The sequence below is a fragment of the Macaca mulatta genome, chromosome 1 (assembly GCF_049350105.2).
Source record: "Macaca mulatta isolate MMU2019108-1 chromosome 1, T2T-MMU8v2.0, whole genome shotgun sequence".
NCBI lineage: Eukaryota > Metazoa > Chordata > Mammalia > Primates > Cercopithecidae > Macaca > Macaca mulatta.
This window is the reverse complement of record NC_133406.1, coordinates 220,288,664-220,310,000: the sequence shown is the minus strand read 5'-3', so window position 1 is coordinate 220,310,000 and position 21,337 is coordinate 220,288,664. Positions and strand designations below refer to the sequence as shown.

At 51.4% G+C, this 21,337-nt stretch overlaps 3 protein-coding genes and 1 long non-coding RNA gene across 11 annotated transcripts in view; 2 read left to right on the top strand and 2 right to left on the bottom strand.

Annotated features, from left to right (window-relative positions):
• PINK1 (PTEN induced kinase 1) overlaps positions 1–2,991 on the top strand; it is an 18,995-nt gene extending 16,004 nt beyond the window's left edge. The window contains exons 6-8 of the mRNA XM_001096957.5: positions 158–285; positions 650–886; positions 2,104–2,991. Of these exons, the coding sequence (XP_001096957.1) occupies positions 158–285; positions 650–886; positions 2,104–2,361 (623 nt within the window). The 3' untranslated portion in view covers positions 2,362–2,991. The remainder of the gene's footprint in view (positions 1–157; positions 286–649; positions 887–2,103) is intronic.
• A 441-nt stretch (positions 2,992–3,432) lies between these two features.
• DDOST (dolichyl-diphosphooligosaccharide--protein glycosyltransferase non-catalytic subunit) lies at positions 3,433–13,048 on the bottom strand. Of its 3 annotated transcripts, none has more exons than XM_077971692.1 (11): positions 12,842–13,048; positions 12,526–12,636; positions 7,706–7,816; positions 7,306–7,430; positions 7,070–7,164; positions 6,260–6,353; positions 5,869–6,017; positions 4,947–5,094; positions 4,160–4,280; positions 3,931–4,037; positions 3,433–3,843 (listed from the first exon to the last, which is right to left on the bottom strand). In XM_077971692.1, exons 1-11 carry the CDS (start codon positions 12,993–12,995, stop codon positions 3,694–3,696), a joined length of 1,365 nt encoding a protein of 454 aa, XP_077827818.1. In that variant the 5' UTR covers positions 12,996–13,048; the 3' UTR covers positions 3,433–3,693. The 3 variants fall into 3 exon arrangements, with proteins under 3 accessions (XP_077827818.1, XP_014985400.2, XP_077827830.1); XM_015129914.3 differs by having other exon boundaries at positions 7,306–7,409; positions 7,730–7,816; XM_077971704.1 differs by lacking the exon at positions 12,526–12,636 and having other exon boundaries at positions 7,306–7,409; positions 7,730–7,816.
• Positions 13,049–13,330: 282 nt separating this feature from the next.
• On the top strand, positions 13,331–19,842 carry LOC114673957 (uncharacterized). Of its 2 annotated transcripts, XR_013406795.1 has the most exons (4): positions 13,331–13,399; positions 13,896–14,169; positions 19,342–19,399; positions 19,577–19,842. It is a non-coding gene; the product is annotated as an uncharacterized LOC114673957 (long non-coding RNA). The 2 variants fall into 2 exon arrangements; XR_013406796.1 differs by lacking the exons at positions 19,342–19,399; positions 19,577–19,842 and adding an exon at positions 15,171–16,509 and having other exon boundaries at positions 13,896–14,598.
• KIF17 (kinesin family member 17) overlaps positions 15,969–21,337 on the bottom strand; it is a 54,874-nt gene continuing 49,505 nt past the window's right edge. For 4 of the 5 annotated variants that reach the window (XM_015129890.3, XM_015129895.3, XM_077971666.1 and 1 more), the window contains exons 14-15: positions 18,204–18,321; positions 15,969–16,710 (exon numbers count right to left, since the gene is read on the bottom strand). In XM_015129890.3, the coding sequence (XP_014985376.1) occupies positions 16,535–16,710; positions 18,204–18,321 (294 nt within the window). In that variant the 3' untranslated portion in view covers positions 15,969–16,534. Of the gene's footprint in view, positions 16,711–18,199; positions 18,322–21,337 lie in introns of all 5 variants that reach the window. The other variant, XM_077971656.1, reaches the window with a different exon arrangement.

Below are 21,337 nucleotides of genomic sequence, written 5' to 3'. Positions count from 1 at the left end.
TCTGATCAGCTCTCAGGCCTTGCTGGCCTCCTGGGCCAACACCGAGCCATTAGCCCCTGTCAGCCATGTCTTGCTGGTGGCTTTAGTAGGGACATAGGAGGGCCTCTCGGAGGGAAGGAGGGGAGGAGAATCGGTCACTTTGCTTGCTCCTTCCCAGACGGCTGCCCCTGGCTGGTGATCGCAGATTTTGGCTGCTGCCTGGCTGATGAGAGCATCGGCCTGCAGTTGCCCTTCAGCAGCTGGTATGTGGATCGGGGCGGAAACGGCTGCCTGATGGCCCCAGAGGTGAGTCCCGAGCGTGTTATGCGCCATCGGCAGCCCTTCCCCGACGCGTCCACAGAGTGCAGAAGGAGACTTGATGCCTGTGATCACCCAACACCTCCATCTTTTCTGACCCATAATTTGGCACAAGTTCTTTCCCTGCCACTTCGCTTTCCTCCGACTTTCCCTCGTGTTCCAGGGCAGTGCGAGTCCTGTCACATAAACCAGGCGGTCTAAGCAGACCCCTTCTGAGTCTGAGCCACAGCTCACTCAAGCTCCGGGCTCCTTGGGACAGAGTTCAGATTAGCCCGTCAATCACGTGACGTGCAGGACATGAAAAGGTTAGATAGGCGGGCAGCATGGTATCTCACCCACTGCTTCTGAACAGGTGTCCACGGCCCGTCCTGGCCCCAGGGCAGTGATTGACTACAGCAAGGCTGATGCCTGGGCAGTGGGAGCCATCGCCTATGAAATCTTCGGGCTTGTCAATCCCTTCTACAGCCAGGGCAAGGCCCACCTTGAGAGCCGCAGCTACCAGGAGGCTCAGCTACCTGCACTGCCCGAGTCGGTGCCTCCAGACGTGAGACAGCTGGTGAGGGCACTGCTCCAGCGAGAGGCCAGCAAGGTGAGGCTGTCCCGGCTTCGAGGGGATGGTATGGGTGGAAACCTCTGTTCTCGTTCCAGAGTGAAAGTCAGGTTTGGGCCAGAGCCACAGTGACAGATCCTCTGTGTTAGGAAGGTAAAGGCTAGTTACAGGAGAACAAAAAACAGATTTTAATGTAGATAGGAGTAGGAGCGCTAGCCACATCATAGTCAGAATCCCAGCAGTTCAACTCCTGTGGCTTTTTAGTTGCTTAAAAAGTTGTTCAGAGGCCAGACACGGTGGCTCATGCCTGTAATCCCAGCACTTTGGGAGGCCAAGGTGGGCGGATCACTTGGGACCAGGAGTTCCAGAGCAGCCTGGTCAATGTGGTAAAACCCCATCTGTAATAAAAATACAAAAATTAGCCAGGTGTCGTGGCGCATGCCTGTAATTCCAGCTACTTGGGAGGCTGAAGCAGGAGAATCACTTGAACCTGGGAGAGAGAGGTTGCAGTGAGCCAAGATCACACCACTGCACTCCGGCCTAGGTGACAGTGCAAGACTCTGTCTCAAAAAAAAAAAAAAAAAAAAAAAAAAGCTATTCAGAGAGAAAAGGATGTATTTTTGAGAAACGTTTAATGGAGATGTAGCTCATGGAAACAGCTGAGAACTGATCAGAGAGAGAGAGATGGAAAACATTTCCTGAGAGCAGATCTGGACGTTGTGAAATTAATATAAAGGAATGCATAGGCAGACCCGTCTGAAGCCGTAATTGGAGTGGCAGCTGGCTCAGGGGCAGGCTTAGTGCAAAGAGCTGAGCCATAACTGCGTCCCAGCACTGTTCTGCCACTCTGTTAACCGCTCTCTGTACGTAGCCTGCTATCTTGGTGCACAGTGATGGTTAGAATAATAGCTGCAACCAGTTATGAAATGATAGGAGGCAACTTACCTGGTACAAGGGACCAGATAGCTGTGCACAAGAGGCACTGGGCTTTCCACCGGGGGGAAAGGCTGTTTAAACAATGCATGCTACCCCATGCAGAGGTGTACATGTGGAAAAGCTTGGAGCACGGGGAGGGGCAGGCAGTATTTGTCACCTGAGTGAAGGGCATCAGTAGGAGATGGGTAAGGAAGAACTGGGTTGGGACCAGAGAAAGGAAGACCCTCACTAACAAAGCAGGCTTTGGGTTGAGACATTAACAGACATTAACAGAATGTCTTCAACAGATGTTCTAACTTTAGCTTCCCTTCCTGTTGCAGAGACCATCTGCCCGAGTAGCTGCAAATGTGCTTCATCTAAGCCTCTGGGGTGAACAGATTCTAGCCCTGAAGAATCTGAAGTTAGATAAGATGGTTGGCTGGCTTCTCCAACAATCGGCTGCCACTTTGTTGGCCAACAGGCTCACAGAGAAGTGTTGTGTGGAAACAAAAATGAAGATGCTCTTTCTGGCTAACCTGGAGTGTGAAACGCTCTGCCAGGCAGCCCTCCTTCTCTGCTCATGGAGGGCAGCCCTGTGATGTCCCTGCATGCAGCTAGTGAATTACTAAAAGAACTTGGCATCCGCTGTGTCGTGATGGTCTGTGAATGGTGAGGGTGGGAGTCAGGAGACAAGATGGCGCAGAGAGGGCTGGTTAGCCAGAAAAAGCTTCAGGCTTGGCAAATGGAAGAACTTGAGTCAGAGTTCAGTCTGCAGTCCTGTGCTCACAGACATCTGAAAAGTGAATGGCCAAGCTGGTCTAGTAGATGAAGCCGAACTGAGGAGGGAGAGGCCTGCATCCACATAGAGGCTCCAGGCCAAGGCACTGGCTGTCAGTGGCAGAGTTTGGCTGTGACCTTTGCCCCTAACATGAGGAACTCGTTTGAAGGAGGCAGCGTAGCATGTCTGCATTTGCCACCTGGATGAAGGCAGCTATCAGCATGGGTCAGCACGAGACAGCACATTCAGTTACGGGAGTGGGAAACGTCTGCGTGAGGCCTGGGCCTCTGTATTCCCAAGCTGTGTGTTCTGGACCAGCTACTGAATTAATCTCACATAGCGAAAGTGACTGATGAGCAGTTAAGTGTGGGGATTTACACTTGAGGGCTTCCCTCCTGACCAGCCTCTCTTACAGGAACTGTGAAATATTAAATGCAAATTTACAACTGCAGATGACGTATGTGCCTTGAACTGAATATTTGGCTTTAAGAATGATTCTTACACTCTGAAGGTGAGAACATTTTGTGGGCAGGTATCAACATTGGGGAAGAGATCTCACGTCTAACTTTATACATGATTTTTAGGAACACAGCTATTGCCTAAATAAAGCAACGTCAACATGCAGTTAAGGTTCTCTTCAACTAAGCTGTTCTAGTTTTCTCTTCCCCAGCACTGTCATTCTAGATTTTCCATTTCAGTGATTCCCACCCCTCAGTCTACTAGCAACTTTCTTGTATCCTTTGAGGAGATGTTAGGAAGACTCATCATTTCACAGTTAAAGACAGTCCAGTCCTAGGCAAAATTTCATGAAGCCACTTAGGACTTTGTATCTAGTCATCACCAAACAGCAATCCCCACCCACAGCCGTTAGCAAAGCAGGACGGAGGCAAGGTGAAATTTGAGGGCGACGTCGCTCTTTATTTTAGAAATGAGAGTGACTGCACATATGAAAAATGCCAATTAGCAATTCGAAGTGGAAAAACTTACATAAAAATTATCCCGACTCCCACCCGTTGGCTCTCAGTGTTACATCTCCCGCAGAGGTAAAGTTGTGCCATTCTCCCATGGCTTTAAACAAAGCAAAATAAAACCACCAATCCTAATAACCCCCGCCCCGTCTCCACACTGTGCAGAGTCCCGGGGCTCTGGCCCCTCAGTCAGACTTCTCCTTCTCCTTCATGTGCAAGAAGACGATGCTGAAGATGAAGAGCCCCAGCATCATGGAGAAGGCGCTGGTGTAGTAGGGGTAGGCCGAGGGGATGAAGCGCTCATACTGTGTGTGCTGGAGTGGCCGCACGGATACCTGCAGGACAGACGTAGCAACACCTGGCCACTGCAGAGCCCGGGCAGGGCACATGCTAGCTGAAAACGGGCTGTCACCTATGCTTACCTGAGTGGAAGAGTACAGGTGTGTGTAGCCTAGCCGGTTGTAATCCACTTTAAACTGGAATACACCATACACATCAGGCAACTTGAACTGAACGCTGTATTTGCCACCTGCAGAAGAACCAACACGAATAACCGGGAGGGGTTTCCCAGAGCGTTTCCTGGTTGGGCCTCAGGAGCAAGTGAGGCCTGGGCCGTTTCTGGCAGTATCCTTGTGCAGGAACTACACTCACCTTTCTTCTTCAGGAAGGTCCTCACAAAAGGATCGATGCGGACAAACTCCAGTTGAATGTCATCGCCATCAAAGGGGACCCATTTCCCATTTGAGAGCTGCTGGATCACGATGCTGTACTCCTGAGATAAAAGGCCAGGTTAGCCACGGCTGGCCATGACTGGAGGCGTGCCACCACCCGCAGGCAGAGCTGCACTTAATTCCCACCCGACGAACGTGGCAGGAATGCCCAGGAGTTCAGAAGACCTGCAGATGCCCCGCCACCTGGCCCTGATCAGTAACCAATCTCTCTCCTCAGCAAGGTTAATCCCCCAACACAGCATCTCTGCCTCTTCTCTGAAGGCTCAAATGCCTTCACACGGTATTCATGGCACATCAAAGTCTGGACTCAGACCACCCTGCTGACCCGGAATGTGCCAGGCACTTTCAAGCATTCATGCTTCCATATTCGCTTTCTCTCACCTAACAAATTCATCCTAATGACCTAACCGAAATGTCGTTTCTCTTATTAAGTCCAACTTTCTGGGCAGAGTTAATCAGTGAAGCCCCTCCCACTGCTGCCACTCTTAGCAAATACACATACCTCTTCAAAAGAAGTGCTCCTATTAGGACATCAGTTTTCATGCCAAGCTCTGCATTGAACCTGGCATGCTCGGGTGTAAGGATTAACTTCTTCATCTTTATGTATGCCCTTTAGGCCAGCACAGAAGTGTTCAATAAGTGCTTCTGAGCTGAGCCCAGTCAGCTTGGCAAACCCTTGGGGCCCTCCCACCCCAAGCATCTCTTACCACTAGGTCAGTGACAGTGTAGGCATTGGGTGGGGCTGTCTCGCCCACCCGGTGATGGGACACAGGCCCCACACGGAGAACACCCTCCTCCTTGAACACCCAGCGGGAGAGGGCCACAGCTAGCTCATAGTTGCCTGTCTGGGAATACCTGCAGGAGGGAAACAGAAGAAGCTTGGGCACCAGAGCCACCTTTTTTCCAGTGGTGCCTGATGGGCAGGACCGCTCATGTCCACCATGACAATGCCCTAGCAAAGTTCTGCTTGTAGGCCTTGGGCACCTAGGGACCCATGGTTAAAGGGAACACAGGAAAAAACGAAAAGATACGGGTGGTTGGGTGTTATTGCTCTGGGTGTCATTTGCACAACAAATACACAATTTTCTAAAAGGAACGGGGAGGTTAGGGATCTCTAGATGTCACGACTACCTTAAAGAATTGGAAGTGAGGCCGGGCGCGGTGGCTCAAGCCTGTAATCCCAGTACTTTGGGAGGCCGAGGCGGGTGGATCATGAAGTCAGGAGATCGAGACCATCCTGGCTAACATGGTGAAACCCCGTCTCTACTAAAAATACAAAAAACTAGCCGGGCGTGGTGGCGGGCGCCTGTAGTCCCAGCTACTCGGAGGCTGAGGCAGGAGAATGGCGTAAACCCGGGAGGCGGAGCTTGCAGTGAGCCGAGATCGCGCCACTGCACTCCAGCCTGGGTGACACAGCGAGACTCCGTCTCAAAAAAAAAAAAAAAAAAAGAATTGGAAGTGCCAATACCAGCAATATAGCAATAAAGCCCTGAAATAATCTGACAGCATCTGAAACACTCAGCCTCTGACACTTTGAGCTAAAAGCCTCCTTCTTCCCCTTCTGAGTCCTCCCCATATACACAGACTGCACCACCTGGATCCCCGGCCCCTAAGCCTCCTGGCAGCTACCTCTGGGAGCCAGGTGCTGCCTTCTGCACTGCTGAGTTGAAGAAGGAGTCGCTGAAGAAGTCGAGGGAGCCGCTGAAGATGACACGGGCATTGTTCCTGGCCTGGAGCCCAGCAATGAGGAGGGTGTTCTTCCCCACCGCATGTGGATACTGGGAACAAAACAAGGCTGTGACCCAAGCAGTTCCAAGTAAGGGAAAAGCTGCCGCGCCTCCCGAGCAAGAGGACAGCAGGCCAGACCAAAACGACCCTGGCCCTACCTGAAGGGGAAGGCTGAGGCCACACCGCTTCTGCTCATGCCCCACCCCACCAACTTGTCACTTCCTCCACCTCAGCCAAATGTGCTGTTCTGCTTCATTCTTATTTCGAAGGCTCAAGGTTGTGAAGCCCTTACCTGAGTGATAGGCTTATCTGGGAAGAAGGAGTAAGATGTGGAAGAGCCCGTCAGGATGTCCAACACCAAAGGGTTATCAGGATCAGCCACCATCCTGTAGCAGGACGAGAGCAGCCCAGCACTGGCCCCAGGAACTGAGTCCAAGGACATGGGATCCCCAAGAGCCAGTTCTTCCCAGGAATGAATCCTTTTGTCTTAATTGCCAACCACTTAGCTCTTGTCTTGCTATAACAATGGAGTTTGACTTTTTGTTTTGTTTTGAAGACAGATCTCACTCTGTCACTCAGGCTGGAGTGGAGTGGCACAATCTTGGCTCACTGCAACCTCCGCCTCCCGGGTCCAAGACATTCCCTTGCATCAGCCTCCCAAGTAGCTGGGATTACAGGCGCACACCACCATGCCCAGCTAATTTTTGTATTTTTAGTAGAGACAGGGTTTTACCATGTTAGCCAGGCTAGTCTTGAACTCCTGAACTCAGGGGATCTGAGCCTCAGCCTCCCAAAGTGCTGGGATTACAGGCATGAGCCACCGCGCCCAGCCAACTATTTTTTTGTGTGTGTTAAGAGAGGAGCTCTCACTATGTTGCCCAGGCTGGTCTCAAACTCCTGGCCTCAAGTGATCCTCCTGCCTAGGCCTTCCCAAAGTGCTGGGATTACAGGTGTGAGCCACTCTACTTGGCCTTGACTTAATATAATACATTAATCCCATTTATATAGCCCCAAAGAATCACAATTTTGGCTTGATTTCCCAAAAAAATTAAGTGACCCCTTATTCCCCTAGGTTTCTGCTGGTCTCTTCCTGCGCACTCACCCAACACCTCGAAAGAGGATGGGATTGAGAGATGATTTCCCAACGATGGTTGGGGCCTTCAGCAGGTTCTCAGTGTCAGCCACGATTAGCGTATGCTGCAAAGAGCAGATGGAAAGGTGGGTGGTCAGGAAAAGGTTCCTGAAGCCAGGGAGAACCTCCTCACGCCCTCTTGGTTTTTGGCTAGGCAGAGCTTTGCCTTATGTCCCTGAAACCTGGAGGGTGACAGGCCTGATTACCTGGCCAAGGTCTGAGATGTCATAGTTGTGATGGTCAATGACAGCCGTTTTCTCCTCATCAAACTCGATCCCACACTCACTGCCCAGCTCTCGAAGAGGGTCACCTGCAGAGACCCAAGAGACACCTGGCTGAGCCCTTACAGGGGGACCTTGGGCCAAGTGTCCTGGCTTCATTGTGACTCCCTCTCTGCCAGTCAGCCCCAGTGCCCTGCAGCTTCGTCCGGCTGTCAGCCCCAAATGGACCGCTGGACAGCAGCGTGGTATTCTGCCCCAGGAGTCACAATCTGAACTGATAAAACAGTTCCCTCACTGACTCCCCAGCTAAGGCCCACCCAGTGAATGCTAATTTGGCAGCTTCTGTTTGTAATGCTCTCCAACGCCCTGGAGAAGTGGAAAGCACCAGAACCTCCCAGGTCGGACTCACCAATGTCTGAGCTGGCAGCTACCAGCACACTGCCTCCACCGTCAATAAAGGCACTGATGGTCTCCACATTGATGTTGCCTCCAAAATCTGAAAGCAGGCACCAGACACAGTGACCCAGAGATCTCCTCTCCCTGCTCCTCTTGACACTGGCAGGGAGGGGACATGAAAGGCAGAGCAGCCACGATCACTCACAGAGCAGCACCCTCTGGGGGCCACAATGAGGGAGAGGTTACGAGCACCACATCCCAGAACGGAAAGGCCCCATCCTTCCAGCGTGAAGACTCAAAATTATGGCTCGGACTTAGAAACTTCTGGAGGTTTGGAGGAAACAGTCAAACATCCACTAATTGCACTGGTCAAGTAAGCTGTACGTATGCATTTGGAAATGCTGTACTGCCCATATTTCATCTCATCACCTGCACCTTTCACACTAGTGACGCTGATCACTGGAGTCAGTTTCCAGAGCCTGTCAATTCCACTCCGTCTAAATGGTTTGAGGAAGAGCACTTCTGCATCGCCGGTGATGCCGCCACTTGACGCCAGTACTCCCTGGTCTGGCATTAATCCATTTTTCCTTATTAATCCTACAGATTCTATCCATGACATCCACAACAGAGCCACCCAGTACACTGCTTTTTAAAAAGTGATCACCAAAAGGGCTCATTAATTTCCAACATTTGTAACTGTGAGATCCTATCCTTTTTTGGTCAATTAATTGGGTCATGTGACTACTGCTATAAGCATCTAAAACTAGCACTGGGTGGGGCTATTTGAGGCTCCAGAGTCTCCCCAAAGTGTACTCTGATGTTCAACCTAAGGTAATGAAGGAAGTGCTCAGTAATCCATTTATTCATTAAATGAGTAATTCTGTGAGCCGAGAAGAAAAACAAAGCGGACAGTGTGGGAGGGGAGCTCTTGTGCCAAGGCTGTTTAGGGAAGACCTGCAAGTGGCATCTGAGAAGATGTAAGCGTGAGCCAGGCAGTCTGTGGGGTCAGAGGATTCCCAGCATAGTGAACACCAGGTGCAAAGTCCCCAAGGCGGGTGGGCACGGTCACCAGCAAGGGGCCCAGTGTGGCTTAGCTGGAAAGAAAGGAGTGAGCAGCAGGAGGTAAGGCCGGGTGAAGTGAGGGCCCGGGCTGCGCAGGGCTCTGCACCCCACACAAGGGCCCTGTCGTGGGGAGCTGCTGGAGGATTCTGAGCAGGAGCCTGGCAGGATCTCCCTCCTATTTTTGAAGGATGATCCTGGCGGCGGGGTAGAGACTAGGGTACGAGGGTGAGCGTGGCCGTGGTGATGGGTGAAGGCCACTGTGAAAAGCTAGGCAGTGAAGAGTGCTGAGCTGACCATGCAGCAGCAACAGAGGGAGGCGCGGCAGGCTTCCACGCCTTCTGAGGGCACAGCCGCAGGGCCTGCTGATGCTTTGACAGAGGCCTCAGAAAAGCTCCAAGGAGTCTGGCTGAGCAGCCGGAAGGACGGACGTGCCAATTTCTGAGACTGGACAGAGAAGTGTATCCATTAGACCCCTAGTAGCAGGTGGAAATAACTTTGTAAAGATCTGAATAGAAGAGCCCTGTTTCTTGAGGGGTAATCTTCAGCAGAAAATAAAAGTGCCTTACCTGACCTTCAGGCATACACAGAAGCTCCTGTACTCTCTACCTCTGCCTCTCATGCTACATTCAAAAAGCCATCTATCCACTCTCCTTCAGATCAAAAAGCCATCTATCCACTCTCCTTCAGATCAAAAAGCCATCTATCCACTCTCCTTCAGAGAGGCCAGGCAGTCTTAGACATTCCAAAAGCAGCCTATTGGCAGTGCAGTGGTTTGCAATCTTGGGCGATTTTGCCCCTCAGAGCAACGTCTGGAGACATTTCTTTGCTGTCACATAACAGGAAAAAGTGGCTACTGGCATTAATAGGCAGAGGCCCAGGGTGCTGTTAAACACCCTACAGTACACAGGACAGCCTCACTGTAAAAAATTATCCAGTCTGAAATGTCAAGAGTGCACCTGTTGAGGAACTCTTGTAAGGTAGAGAGAACACGGGCTTTGAAATTGAGACCACCTGGGGTTAAAACTAGGCAAATCTCTTCATCCTTTTGAACCCATTTCCCCATCTATAACAGGGATCCAGTTTTTCCTGGGTATAGAGGATGCGCTGAAAATTTCTTCCCTTGTAGCCATGACTGCCAGTGACCTGGGAGCCTTCTGATGCCAGAGAGGGCAAAGAAGCCACTGGAACATGGAGAGGGAAGCCAGACCAGCACTCACACACCTGAGAGAATGACAGTGACAGTGGTCATGGGACCAAGGCAGGGCCCTGGGAGCAGACACCAAACCCCTACACCCTGAACCCTACCCTGCAGCCTTCTCCCAAGGAACGCCTGAGGATTTCCTGCAGCAGCACCTTCCAAAGTGTGGGACCCACTCCACCAGAGGCAGAAAAGGCAGCAACAGGAATGCGGGAACCGGGTTTTAAATAACCTTGAATCTCAGGGACAGAAATTACTCCCCTTCCTTACTTTTCAAGCTTTCTCCATCAAAGAGAATGTCTTAGTTTGATACTAGTTGTTAGAACTTCTAATGCTTGCTAATCTCTTTTCAAGAGGGAACCTCAGGTTCAAAGCCTTCAGCAGGCAGCAGTATCTGGCTAGAACTTACGGATGTTGTTTTTATTCTATTTATAGTTACCTTCTATGTACGTCAAGTGACGACACTGGATTTCCATTTTCAGTGGTGATTCTGGGCTCACTATTGGTTCCCTTTTAAAATGTTATTTTAGTTTAGTTTTGTTTTTTTCTTCTTTTTTGAGACAGGGTCTTGCTCTGTCACTTATGCTGGAGTGCAGCTGGCATGATCTCAGCTCACTGCAGCCTTGACCACCAAGGGTCAGCAATCCTCCCACCTCAGCTTCCCCAGTAGCTGGGACTACAGGCATGTGCCCCACGCCCAGCTAATTTTGTTCATTTTTTGTAGAGATGAGGTGTCACTATGTTGCCCAGGCTGGTCTCAAACTCCGCGACTCAAGCGATCCTTCTGCCTTGGCCTCCCAAAGTGATGGGATTACAGAGATAATCTATCGTACCTAGCCTTTTTTTTTTTCTTTTGAGCAGGTCAATTTGAAGAAAAATACTAGGTAGTTATTAGCACAGGAGATATGTAATATGGTAAAAACCATGAAGGATGTGTGTAAATAACTAAAGTTGGGGAAACACTGTTTTTCACTCTCTGCTGTTTCTCCCACCAACAGTATCCTCTCTCAGCCCACTCCCGACCAGTCTCATTCACTGCTTCTTTCCTTTGGACCTATACAAGCTGACAGTGCTTCCACTTCATCTTACATCCTGACACAGGGTTTGGTAACTCATTTCAGGTCTTTACTTTTATTTCCTCAAAAACAGACTGAACTCCTCTAGGGCAGACTCCCTATCCTTAAGATCTCCCCCAGTCCACTGTATGGTACCTATTTCAAAGTTTCAAACACAGTAAAAACTTGGCAAACCACCCATTACTACACTGAAGCCTCCATTCACCTGCCCAGTCATCTGAATATTTCAACTTATACCAATTGGGGGTGATATCCGCCTAACTAATCTTGCCTCCAAAAAGCCAATTCCAAAAGCACACGTTGCAAGGGAGTTGGGAGTGACACAGTAAGTAACAGAAGCCTAGGAAAAATACTTGAGGGATTTGGTGGAACCGAACCTCACGTGAACTACAGAGAATAAACAAGCCATGTCCCAGTTATTCGAGAGTCTGAGGGAGGATCCCTTGAGCCTGGGAGGTAGAGGCTGCAGTGAGCCATGATCGAACCACTGCACTCAGCCTAGGGGACAGAGCAAGACCCTGTCTCAAAAAAAAAAAAAAAAAAAAAAAGGCGCCAATGAAGAACTTCCTAGGCTTCATCAACTGAAGGGAGGAAGGCAGTCCTGTCTTAGACAGGGGTAACTTGAGTCTTTTGAGAAAAAGATAAACTGAAGCAAATAAGAGAATGACTAACATGCTCACCAAAAAAGTATGGCAAAAGAGAAACAGCCAAGGAGCTGGGGATGTTCAGCCTGGAGGAGAAACAACTGAATAAGCTATGACTATGTGGAGGCTATGCCTCCAAGCAAGATAAGCATTAGATCTATTCTCTAAGGTGCTGGGGAGCTTAAGAACAAAATAAAGCAGGAGACAATATTTGCTTAATATAAGAACTTCTTAACAGAATTGTTCAGTGGTGGAGTAGATTGCCTCGTAAAACAGGAATACTCAAGTATAAATTGGATAATCTGGCCAAGATATTCATTCTGTTAAACGACTAGCTCTCTGCGAGGCTGCTGGACCTATCTATCCAGCCTCAAATGGGAGGAGGGGTAGACTGGATAATTGCTAAGGCTCTTTTTCCAGCCCGAGACTATGAATCTATCTGAATTCTTAAGATCAACTGCCACAATGCACAATGCCTCTTTATAGCAATCCATATTAATAACAGGCCATTTCCTCTTTCCACCCAGGCAAACCCAACCCAGGAGATTTCCATCTTTCTATGAGGCCCTTTACAGAGTAAACTCCCTTCTCAGTAGAGCAGCAGGGTCCTGGGTTCCATAGTCTGCAGCAACACTTGACTCCACAATCCTTAGCTGTGTCTTTTAGAAAGATCTCCCCTCCTAGGGTCAGGTCAGAAATGAGCCTTTTTCTCATCTCCGTGGTAGCTGCGCCCATCCTATCACCCAGGACATGCCCAAGAACCAGAAGAAAGCAATCCATCAGTCCCGGGTCTCGAATCCCAGCGCTAGGGGCGACGCGGAACCCTTACCTTCTACCGAGGGGGAGAAAATGATGAGATTGTCATAGAGGAATTCCCCATACTTTATGAGAGACAAGCTGGGGTCATCAGCGGTCTTGAATGTGAGCTCAAAGCCCCGGTCTAGACAAGAAAAAACAGGTAGTTGAGAAAGACGGGACGCGAAGGGAAACCCCTGCTGCAGACATCGCGGACCCGCACCCCAAGCGGCAGGCCAGACCCGGGCGGCCTGCTCCAGGAAAGGGAGTGGGGAGGAGAGTGCTCAATGCCCTCGATGCCGTAACAACCCCAGGCCCCCACACGCTCCTCCCTCAGACCCCGCTCTCACCCTTCAGGCTCCGGAAGAAAAGCGAATGAGTCTCCCGCACGTTGAGGTTGTCCAGCAGCACTAAGGTGCGGGGTCCGCTGGCGCAAACCGCGCCAAGCAAGGGCAGCAGCAACCAAAAGAGGGCCCAAGCCCGGGCCGCGGTGCTGGGCTCCATCTTCCTCCTCCTACCAAAGAACCCAGCACCTGGACACCGGAAGTACCCCGTCTACGGTAGCCCAATCGCGGCTCGTGGCCGTGGAGCATCACCCGGAAGTGATCGGCATACGCCGGGGCTAGGCGCCAGAGCCGGAGCTTTGGCGGTAAGGAGCGCAGAGCACAACCGGAAGTGTCCTGGTGGGAGGCGGATTCCTTGAACCCTATTGGTGAGAGTGTATCAAGGCCCCGCCTCCCTAAAGAAAAGGTTCAATCCTAGAGAGACAGCTCTGCAGCCGCGGCCAATCAACGAGGCCGAGCGCCCTTTGCTCCGCCCAGGCCGGCCTCCCGCCCCCTAGTCTGGAGCCCGCTGCCCGCTGGAGCTTGAGGGAGTCTGCCTGGGTTTGACCGTCGCGTCCCGGACAGGTTGTGGAGCCACCTTCTCGCTGGCGGGGTCTTCACTGGGCCTGGGAAGGCTCGGGATCAGGAACTAAGCCCCACCTCCACCATCTCTAGGGAAGAGGGGTTGGAAGAGTAAGATCAGGGCCAGGGCACTTGGAGCCAGCTTCCTGGGGCTCACGACTCCAGGGGCCATGGCATGGACGGGCCTGTCCTGCCCAGCTCGGTGGCCCACGCTGGAGACTGTGGATGGGCAGTGGACTGGCCTAGCGATGGTTCTGTTTCCAAGCTGCATCTCTCACTAGCCGTTACCCGGGCATTGCACTTCTCTCCAGGACAGTTTCCCTGGCTGTAAATAGGGCTAAGGACGAGGTCCAGCTTCGCTGCTTATCTGTGTGCCTTAGGAACAGCCATTTAATTAACTCATCTCTGGGCTCTTGGGAGGAACATGGCAGGTTTTGAAGCACTTAGCGCCAGGCTAGACTGAACATCCATTCAATAATGTGGCTCCCACCTCTTCTAGGTTAATACAGAGGCCACCCGGTTCACGTCAGACCTGCCTTTGCCCACCAGGGGTCTAAGTAAAAACTACCACAAGCAGCAAGACTTCCACTGTCCTCTGCGTCCCAACCACAATCCTGAGGCCAATGGTGACGGCACTTGTAGAGACAGAAGGTAGCAGTTCCTTTCTGACACTTGTCCACCAACCCAAAAATTGGGCAAAAATCAAAACCTCCCTCCATGCATCTTCTTAACGGACTCTGCTTGCTCTCCATTCCCACTGGCTCCGCCCCAAGGTAAGCCTCTGCAGAGCTCCTGGCTCCTTCACCCTAACTCCTGCCCTTCACCCTCGACACACAATACCACGTCCGCGCACCTCTAATTCAGAGCCAACGGTGTTAAACTGTTGTTTAGGAGTCGGCCACAGCACAGGGACACCCCAAGGCTCTTTGCTGTCAGGTCTCCACCTACACTCATCTCAGCAGCCTCATCCCCCCTCAGTCCTTGCTCAGGGCGTCCATGCAACAGGAATGGCCCAGCCTTTAACCCCCTGAGTTCCACACCTCCTGCCTTTTGCTTTGCAGCGCCCTCCGCCAGGAGCCCCCTCCTTACACCCCCATCTTAAACCTCCCGGGATCTTCTCCATCCTTTCTGGGAGCCCCACCCAGCACTGCTTCCTTCAGAAAGGCACTCTTTGTTCCCCATAAAGACCTCATCTCGACCAGGTGCAGTGGCTCACACCTGTAATCCCAGCACTTTGGCAGGCCGAGGCGGGCAGATCACTTGAGGTCAGGAGTTCGTGACCAGCCTGGCCAACATGGTGAAACCCCGTCTCTACTAAAAATACAAAAAAAATTAGTCGGGTGTGGTGACGGGCGCCTATAATTCCAGCTACTCATGAGGCTGAGGCAGGAGAATCGCTTGAACCCGGAAGGCGGAGGTTTCACTGAGCTGAGATGGCGCCACTGCACTCCAGCCTGGGTGACAGAGCGAAACTCCATCTCAAAAAAAGAAAATAATTTTTTTTTTTTTTTTTTTTTTTTTGAGACAGTCTAGCTCTGTTGCCCAGGCTGGAGTGTGGTGGCGCAATCTTGGCTCACTGCAAGCTCCTCCCGGTTTCCCGCCATTCTCCTGCCTCAGCCTCCCGAGTAGCTGGGACTACAGGTGCCGCCACCACACCCGGCTAATTTTTTGTATTTTTAGTAGAGACGGGGTTTCACCATGTTGCCCAGGATGGTCTCGATCTCTTGACCTTGTGATCCGCCGGCCTTGGCCTCCAAAAGTGCTGGGATTACAGGCGTGAGCCACCACGCCCGGCCTAAAAATAATTTTAAAAAGACCTGATGTCACCTGTTCTGACTCAAGACGCACTGCCGCCTGCCACTGGCTGGACATCTCTGTAGCTGTCTAAGCACCCCCACCCGAGCTTCTCAAGAGTGTGAGCTTCTCAAGAGTGTGAGCCCAGGCCTGGGTGTTGTGGGACCTGCCATGGAAATTGATACAAAATAGGGAGGCGGAGGACTAACACAGAGCACCTGCTATGCCCCAGGAGCTTTACATACTATCTCATTTAATCTTCACATGAACCCTGTGAGGTGGGCGTTATCCCCATTTCACAGATAAGGCTCAGAGTGAAATGGGTTCCAGGACTGTGCCAAAGGCCAAGCCTTTTCCCTTAGATTTGGGGCCCCCCACAGGAGAGGCCTGGGATAGAATGGGCAAGGGGAGGTACCCCCCTATGTGGACACAAATAGGTTGGCCTGGATTCATTTCTGGCTGTATCAGGGAACCCAGTCCCAGCACAGCCCCCAGGACTGTCAAAAGCTGGGCCCTTTTCTGGCCTCAGTGAGACATGGCCCTATTTTCCACAACAAGGGGTCTGCTTTCTTGGGTCACAGGTCCTTCGAGAATCTAATGAAAATTCAGACGCTCTTCCCAGAAGAATGTACTCACGATTGTAGGGAGCTGCAGAAACCCAGGAGGTCCCAGGCAAAAGAGCCCTTCTTCCAGAAAGAGCTTCCCTGGGACAGCCAGGCCACAATGGCAGGGAGGGGCCCCAAGTGACACAGTCAGAGGGCCAGAGAAGGGGAGCTTATCTTAAAAGCAGTTTATTGGGCAGCTTGATGTGGAGTGGCCTTCCCTGGGCCACAGACCAGCCAGGGGTGGGCAGTGCAGGAAGACTTGCTGTGGGACCCCTGTACCACCCACGGGGCAGGGCAGTTCTCAGGAAGTGGGGCCAGTCAGGCAGAGGCACAGTTCCTTCCCGGCTGATACTGAGCTTCCTCCACGTGGCAGCTGCTGCCCACTCCATCAGGGCTGGTGAAGGCCATGAAGCAGGTCTGAGGCTTTGAAGCAAAGACCAACACTGGTGGGCATGGGTGTGCGCTCCGTGGCAGGTGAGCAGACGGAAACACTGATGTGGTGCGAACAGCTGGAGCAGGCCTCTCTAAGGAGGACTGTTCAGCCTCCAAGGGGCTCCTGCCCAGGGCAGAGGTGGACTCTCTGGGGAACAGGGAAGGGAATGTGTCTTCCCAGGGCTGAGGGAGCCCTCAGGCCCTGGAGCGCTGTGTGGCAGGTGGGAGGAGGCCTGGCTGGGACTGCCCTGGGAGGGCCTGGCAGTCATTAGATGCCTATAAGGCAGACAGCGGCAGGCAGCTGTGCTCACAGAGGCTCACTGCCAAAGTTGCTTTTACTTTTCTTACGCTTGGCCTTGGTGAAAGGGATGTCAAGGGACTCGAGGCGGAAGGGCCGGGGCTGGGGCATTTCAGGGGCCTGGGTGGGTGGGATGGCAGGGTTGCTGAGTGGGCAGCTGAGGCCTGGTGGCGAGTTGTGATGTGCTGTGGGGAAGAGGGGCAGAGGTGCTGGTAAGCCAAGAGAGCAAGGATGGAGAGAAAATGCCCTAAGTGGGTAGGATGGAGAGCCTAGCCCACCCTGCTCCCGCCACCCCCTGCCCAGCCAGAGGCCCTGGCCCTGCAGCTGGGACCCCAGGCTCTGCAAGGCTGCTCTGGCTGAGGTCTCAGACCCAGCAACTATGTCTGCATCTAAAGAGGCTGGGCTGGGGAGTTGGGGTTTTAAAGCCTCAGACTGAGGCAGCCTGGGATCTCAAGCCAGTCAAGCCTGGGTTCAAAGCCCAGCTCCACTGCTTCCTATAACCTTAGAGAAGCTGCTTCATCTCTGAGCCTTAGTTTCCTCATCTGCAACATAGGCACAATGCCAGGCACTCAATCCTATTTCCCCACCCACCCCCCACCACCTTATTCCTCAACTCTACCCGTTCTGTCTCTTAAATAACCTCAATATATAGAACTAAAATTTGCTTTTTTTTTTTTTTTTTTTTTAAAGACAAAGTCTCACTCTGTCACCCAGGCTGGAGTGCATTGGCACAGTCTCAGCTCACACGGTCTCAGCTCACTGCAACCTCCACCTCTCAGGTTCAAGCAATTCTCATGCCTCAGCCTCCCGAGTAGTGGGAATTACAGGCATACATCACCACACCTAGCTAATTTTTTTTTTTTTTTTTTTTTTTTTTTTTTTTTTGAGACAGGGTCTCACTCTGTCGTCCAGACTGGAATGCAGTGGTACAATCTCGAATCACTGCAACCCCCACCTCCCAAGCTCAAATGATTCTCCTGCCTCAGCCTCCCAAGTAGCTGGGATTACAGGCACGCGCCACTACCGCCTGGCTAATTTTTGTATTTTTAGTAGAGAGGGGGTTTCACCATGTTGGCCAGGCTTGTCTCGAACTCCTGGCCTCAAGTGATCTACCCGCCTCAGCCTGCCAACGTGCTGGGATTACAGGCGTGAGCCACCACACCTGGCCAAGATTTGCTTTTTATTGCTATTTTATTGGAAGCTCTGCGGGCTTTGCTTTCAGTTTTAAAAGCAGATAAATGAAGTGATGCTTAATTCTTAAAAGCGTATTTTGCATTTGTGGCCCTTGACAAGTGAAGTCAATCTGCATTTGGAGGAAGTCACAATGCTGGCGTGTAACTCACCAGGAAGCTGGTGTGTAACTAGTGAGACCTGAACCCGTGCATCCCCAGCCGGGACCCTGAGCCATGTGCTGAGTGCCTACGGGGGCCGGGGAGACAAGGATGGAGCAAAGAGGAGACTCTGTATTGAGCACCAGCCCCCGGGCTGGGCCGTTTCCTCACCTCCTCTCACCTAATCCTGAGAAGTTGGTGTTACCCCCCACATTTTGTAGCTAAGGAAACTGAGGCTCCGAGAGGGAAAGCAGTTTTTGAACCCAGGTCTGTCTGACTTCAAAACTATCCCCTTCATGCCTCTCCCAGTTGTGTGGAGACAGTGGGAACAGGGGAGGGACACTCACTGAGGCTCTTCCTGGCGTCGGTGCTGAGGATCTGGCTGGCCCGCTTAGACCGGAAGTAGTTGCTGGCGATGTTTTCACTGTTGCTTCGGCTGAGCATGAGCCTATAGCGGTCCTCCTCCTGCCAAGATGCAGATGCCCGTGGTCACGCCCCCTTGTTTGTGCCCCTGGCACAGGGCTCCGCAGCCTCTGGCATCCTGCGGCAGTGGGGGGCCACCCCAGCCTCCCCCAAGTTATCACAGGGCTGGAGCAGGCACTGCCCACTCTGGTATACCCTACACCGTAGGCCCTGGACTCGTGGGTGGGATCCCAGGTAGCTCGGGGCCAGGAAGTCAGAGTCTCCAGCCAAGCCTGCACCCGGCCTCCCCTTCCTTGAGATGGGAAGTGCCTTATTCTCTCTTACAAAGCTCAAAACAGGGTGTCCTGCCGGCTCCAGCAGGGGCCAGGGTGATACACAAACCCCAAATCTATCACGACATGTTCATAGAATAGGCAATGCGATGCTATCCTCAGCTCACGGGTACATTTGTGACCATTAGAACTGGAATCCTAGCGTTTTTATCACCAAGAGCTATTATTTTTCACCACTATTATGGACTTGTTTTCTTCAGTCTAAACCTCCCTTTTCAGGGAATTGTCCTCCTTCCACTTGATGGTCCCAGTGGGGTGAGCATTCATAGAGCCCTATACTACATCTGACTCCCACCCCTTTGCTACACAGCTGGACATGTGACCCAGACTGCACCAATCACAGAACCACATCTTCCTAAACACAGTAATTGGTCCAAGAGTAGGCCCATGACCCAGGCAGAGCCAATCAGAATCTCTCCCTGAGCTGTAGTTTAAGGATGCTTTAAGACAAGGGCCTCCAACCCCCAGGCCATGGACTGGTACCAGTCCATGGGCTGCACAGCAGGAAGTGAGCGGCAGGTGAGCAAGTGAAGCTTCATCTATATTTACAGCTGCTCCCCATCGCTTGAATTATTGCCTGAGCTCCACCTCCTGTCAGATCAGCGGTGGCATTAGATTCTCATAGGAGTGCAAACCCTATTGTGAACTGCGCATGTGAGGGATCTAGGTTGCTCGCTCCTTATGAGAATCTAATGCCTGATGACCCGTCACTGTCTCCCATCACCCCTAGATGGGACCGTCTAGTTGCAGGAAAACATGCTCACGGCTCCCACTGATTCTACATTATGGTGAGTTATATAATTATTTCATTATATATTACAATCTAATACCAATAGAAATGAAGTCCACATTAAATGTAATGCACTTGAATCATCCCGAAACTATCCAACCCCCACCCTGTCCTGATCTGTGGAAAAATTGTCTTCTACGAAACTGGTCTCTGGTGCCAAAAAGACTGGGGACAGTTGCTTTAACAGACCAGGCCTCTCTCCCTTTTGGATCACCAATGGCCAGCAGCTATCCTTCCAACCATGTGGAGAAAGCCTGCAGCTAGCATACCAACGGAAGCAGGAACAAGAGGTGAAGACATAGGCCAGGAGCGGTGGCTTACGCTGTGATCCCAACACTTTGGGAGGCCAAGGCGGGCAGATCACCTGAGGTCGGGAGTTCAAGACCAGCCTGACCAACATGGAGAAACCCTGTCTCTACTAAAAATACAAAAAAATTAGCTGGACGTTGTGGTGCACGCCTGTAATCCCAACTACTCTGGAGGCTGAGGCAGGAGAATTGCTTGAACCTGGAGGCAGAGGTTGCAGTGAGCTGAGATCACACCACTGCACTCCAGCCTGGGCAACGAGAGCGAAACTCTGTCTCAAAAGAAAAAAAGAAAAAAAAGGTGAAGACAGACACAGACCCTGACTGTTTCAGCCCCTAGATCCAGCCATGCCTGAAACTGGTCCACTTACATGAACTAAAAAATTCCCTATTTTTCTTATGGTTGTTTGCTTTGGTATCTATCACTTGGAGCTGAACGCATTCTGACATAACCTCTTTGTGGTCCCAGATTAAGAATGTCTTTTTTCCTGGCAGCAAATTTCCTTTTGATGAAACTGCCAATCAAGCTCTAGACCACCATGAGTGGCCCCTTGCAGCCTGAGTTGCTCAGCCAGAGATGTTTGGTTGGAATTCATTAGCGATCTTATCATAACTGTAAAGGTATATTCTATGTGGGTTTTCTGAAATATTTGTAATGGCTTAAGGCAGAATCTGGCCTGCAGACTATTTTTGTAAATAAAGTTTTATTGGAACACCATTCATTTGTGTATTACCTGTGGCTGTTTTTGTGCTACAGTGGCAGAGTTGAGTGGTTGTGACAGAGACCACATGGTTCACAAAGCCCAAGATATTTATGATCGGGTCCTTTACAGAAAAAGTTTGTTGACCACTTATCAACAAACTTTTTGACCCCTGTCAAACCCCTGTCAAAAAGTTTGTTGACAACTCTTTGAGTTTTTCTATTAACTTAGCTGGTAGTTACTGTCCCCAGCAGCCGCCAGAGGCCCAGACACAAGGACACCAACAGGGGGTCCAGCTGCCTGGGTCCCTCTCTGGTGGCCCTGCCTAGCCTGAGGATCTATAAATAATAACAACTTTCATATCATTGTTCATGGAGTTGTGTCGTGGAAGCTGTGCCTGCTGACCAGGCCACCCCCAGGGACCGGTGGACTCCCCGCTGGTGCCCTTCTGTCTGGGCCTCTGGTGGCTGCTGGGGACAGTAGCTCCCAGCTAAGTTAACAAACTTGAAGAGTTTCATTGAAAACACCCTGCTTGGCCAGGCACAGTGGCTCACGCCTATAATCCCAGCACTTTGGGAGGCCGAGGCGGGTAGATCACGAGGTCAGGAGATTGAGACCATCCTGGCTATCACAGTGAAACCCCATCTCTACTAAAAATACAAAAAATTAGCCGGGCGTGGTGGCAGGCACCTGTAGTCCCAGCTACTTGGGAGGCTGAGGCAGAAGAATGGTGTGAACCCGGGAGGCAGAGCTTACAGTGAGCCGAGATCGCGCCACTGCACTCAGCTCACTGCACTCCAGCCTGGGCGACAGAGCGAGACTCTGTCTCAAAATAATAATAATAATAATAATAATAATAGTAATAATAAAAAGGAGGCCAGGCATGGTGGCTCACACCTGTAATCCCAGAACTCTGGGAGGCCGAGGCGG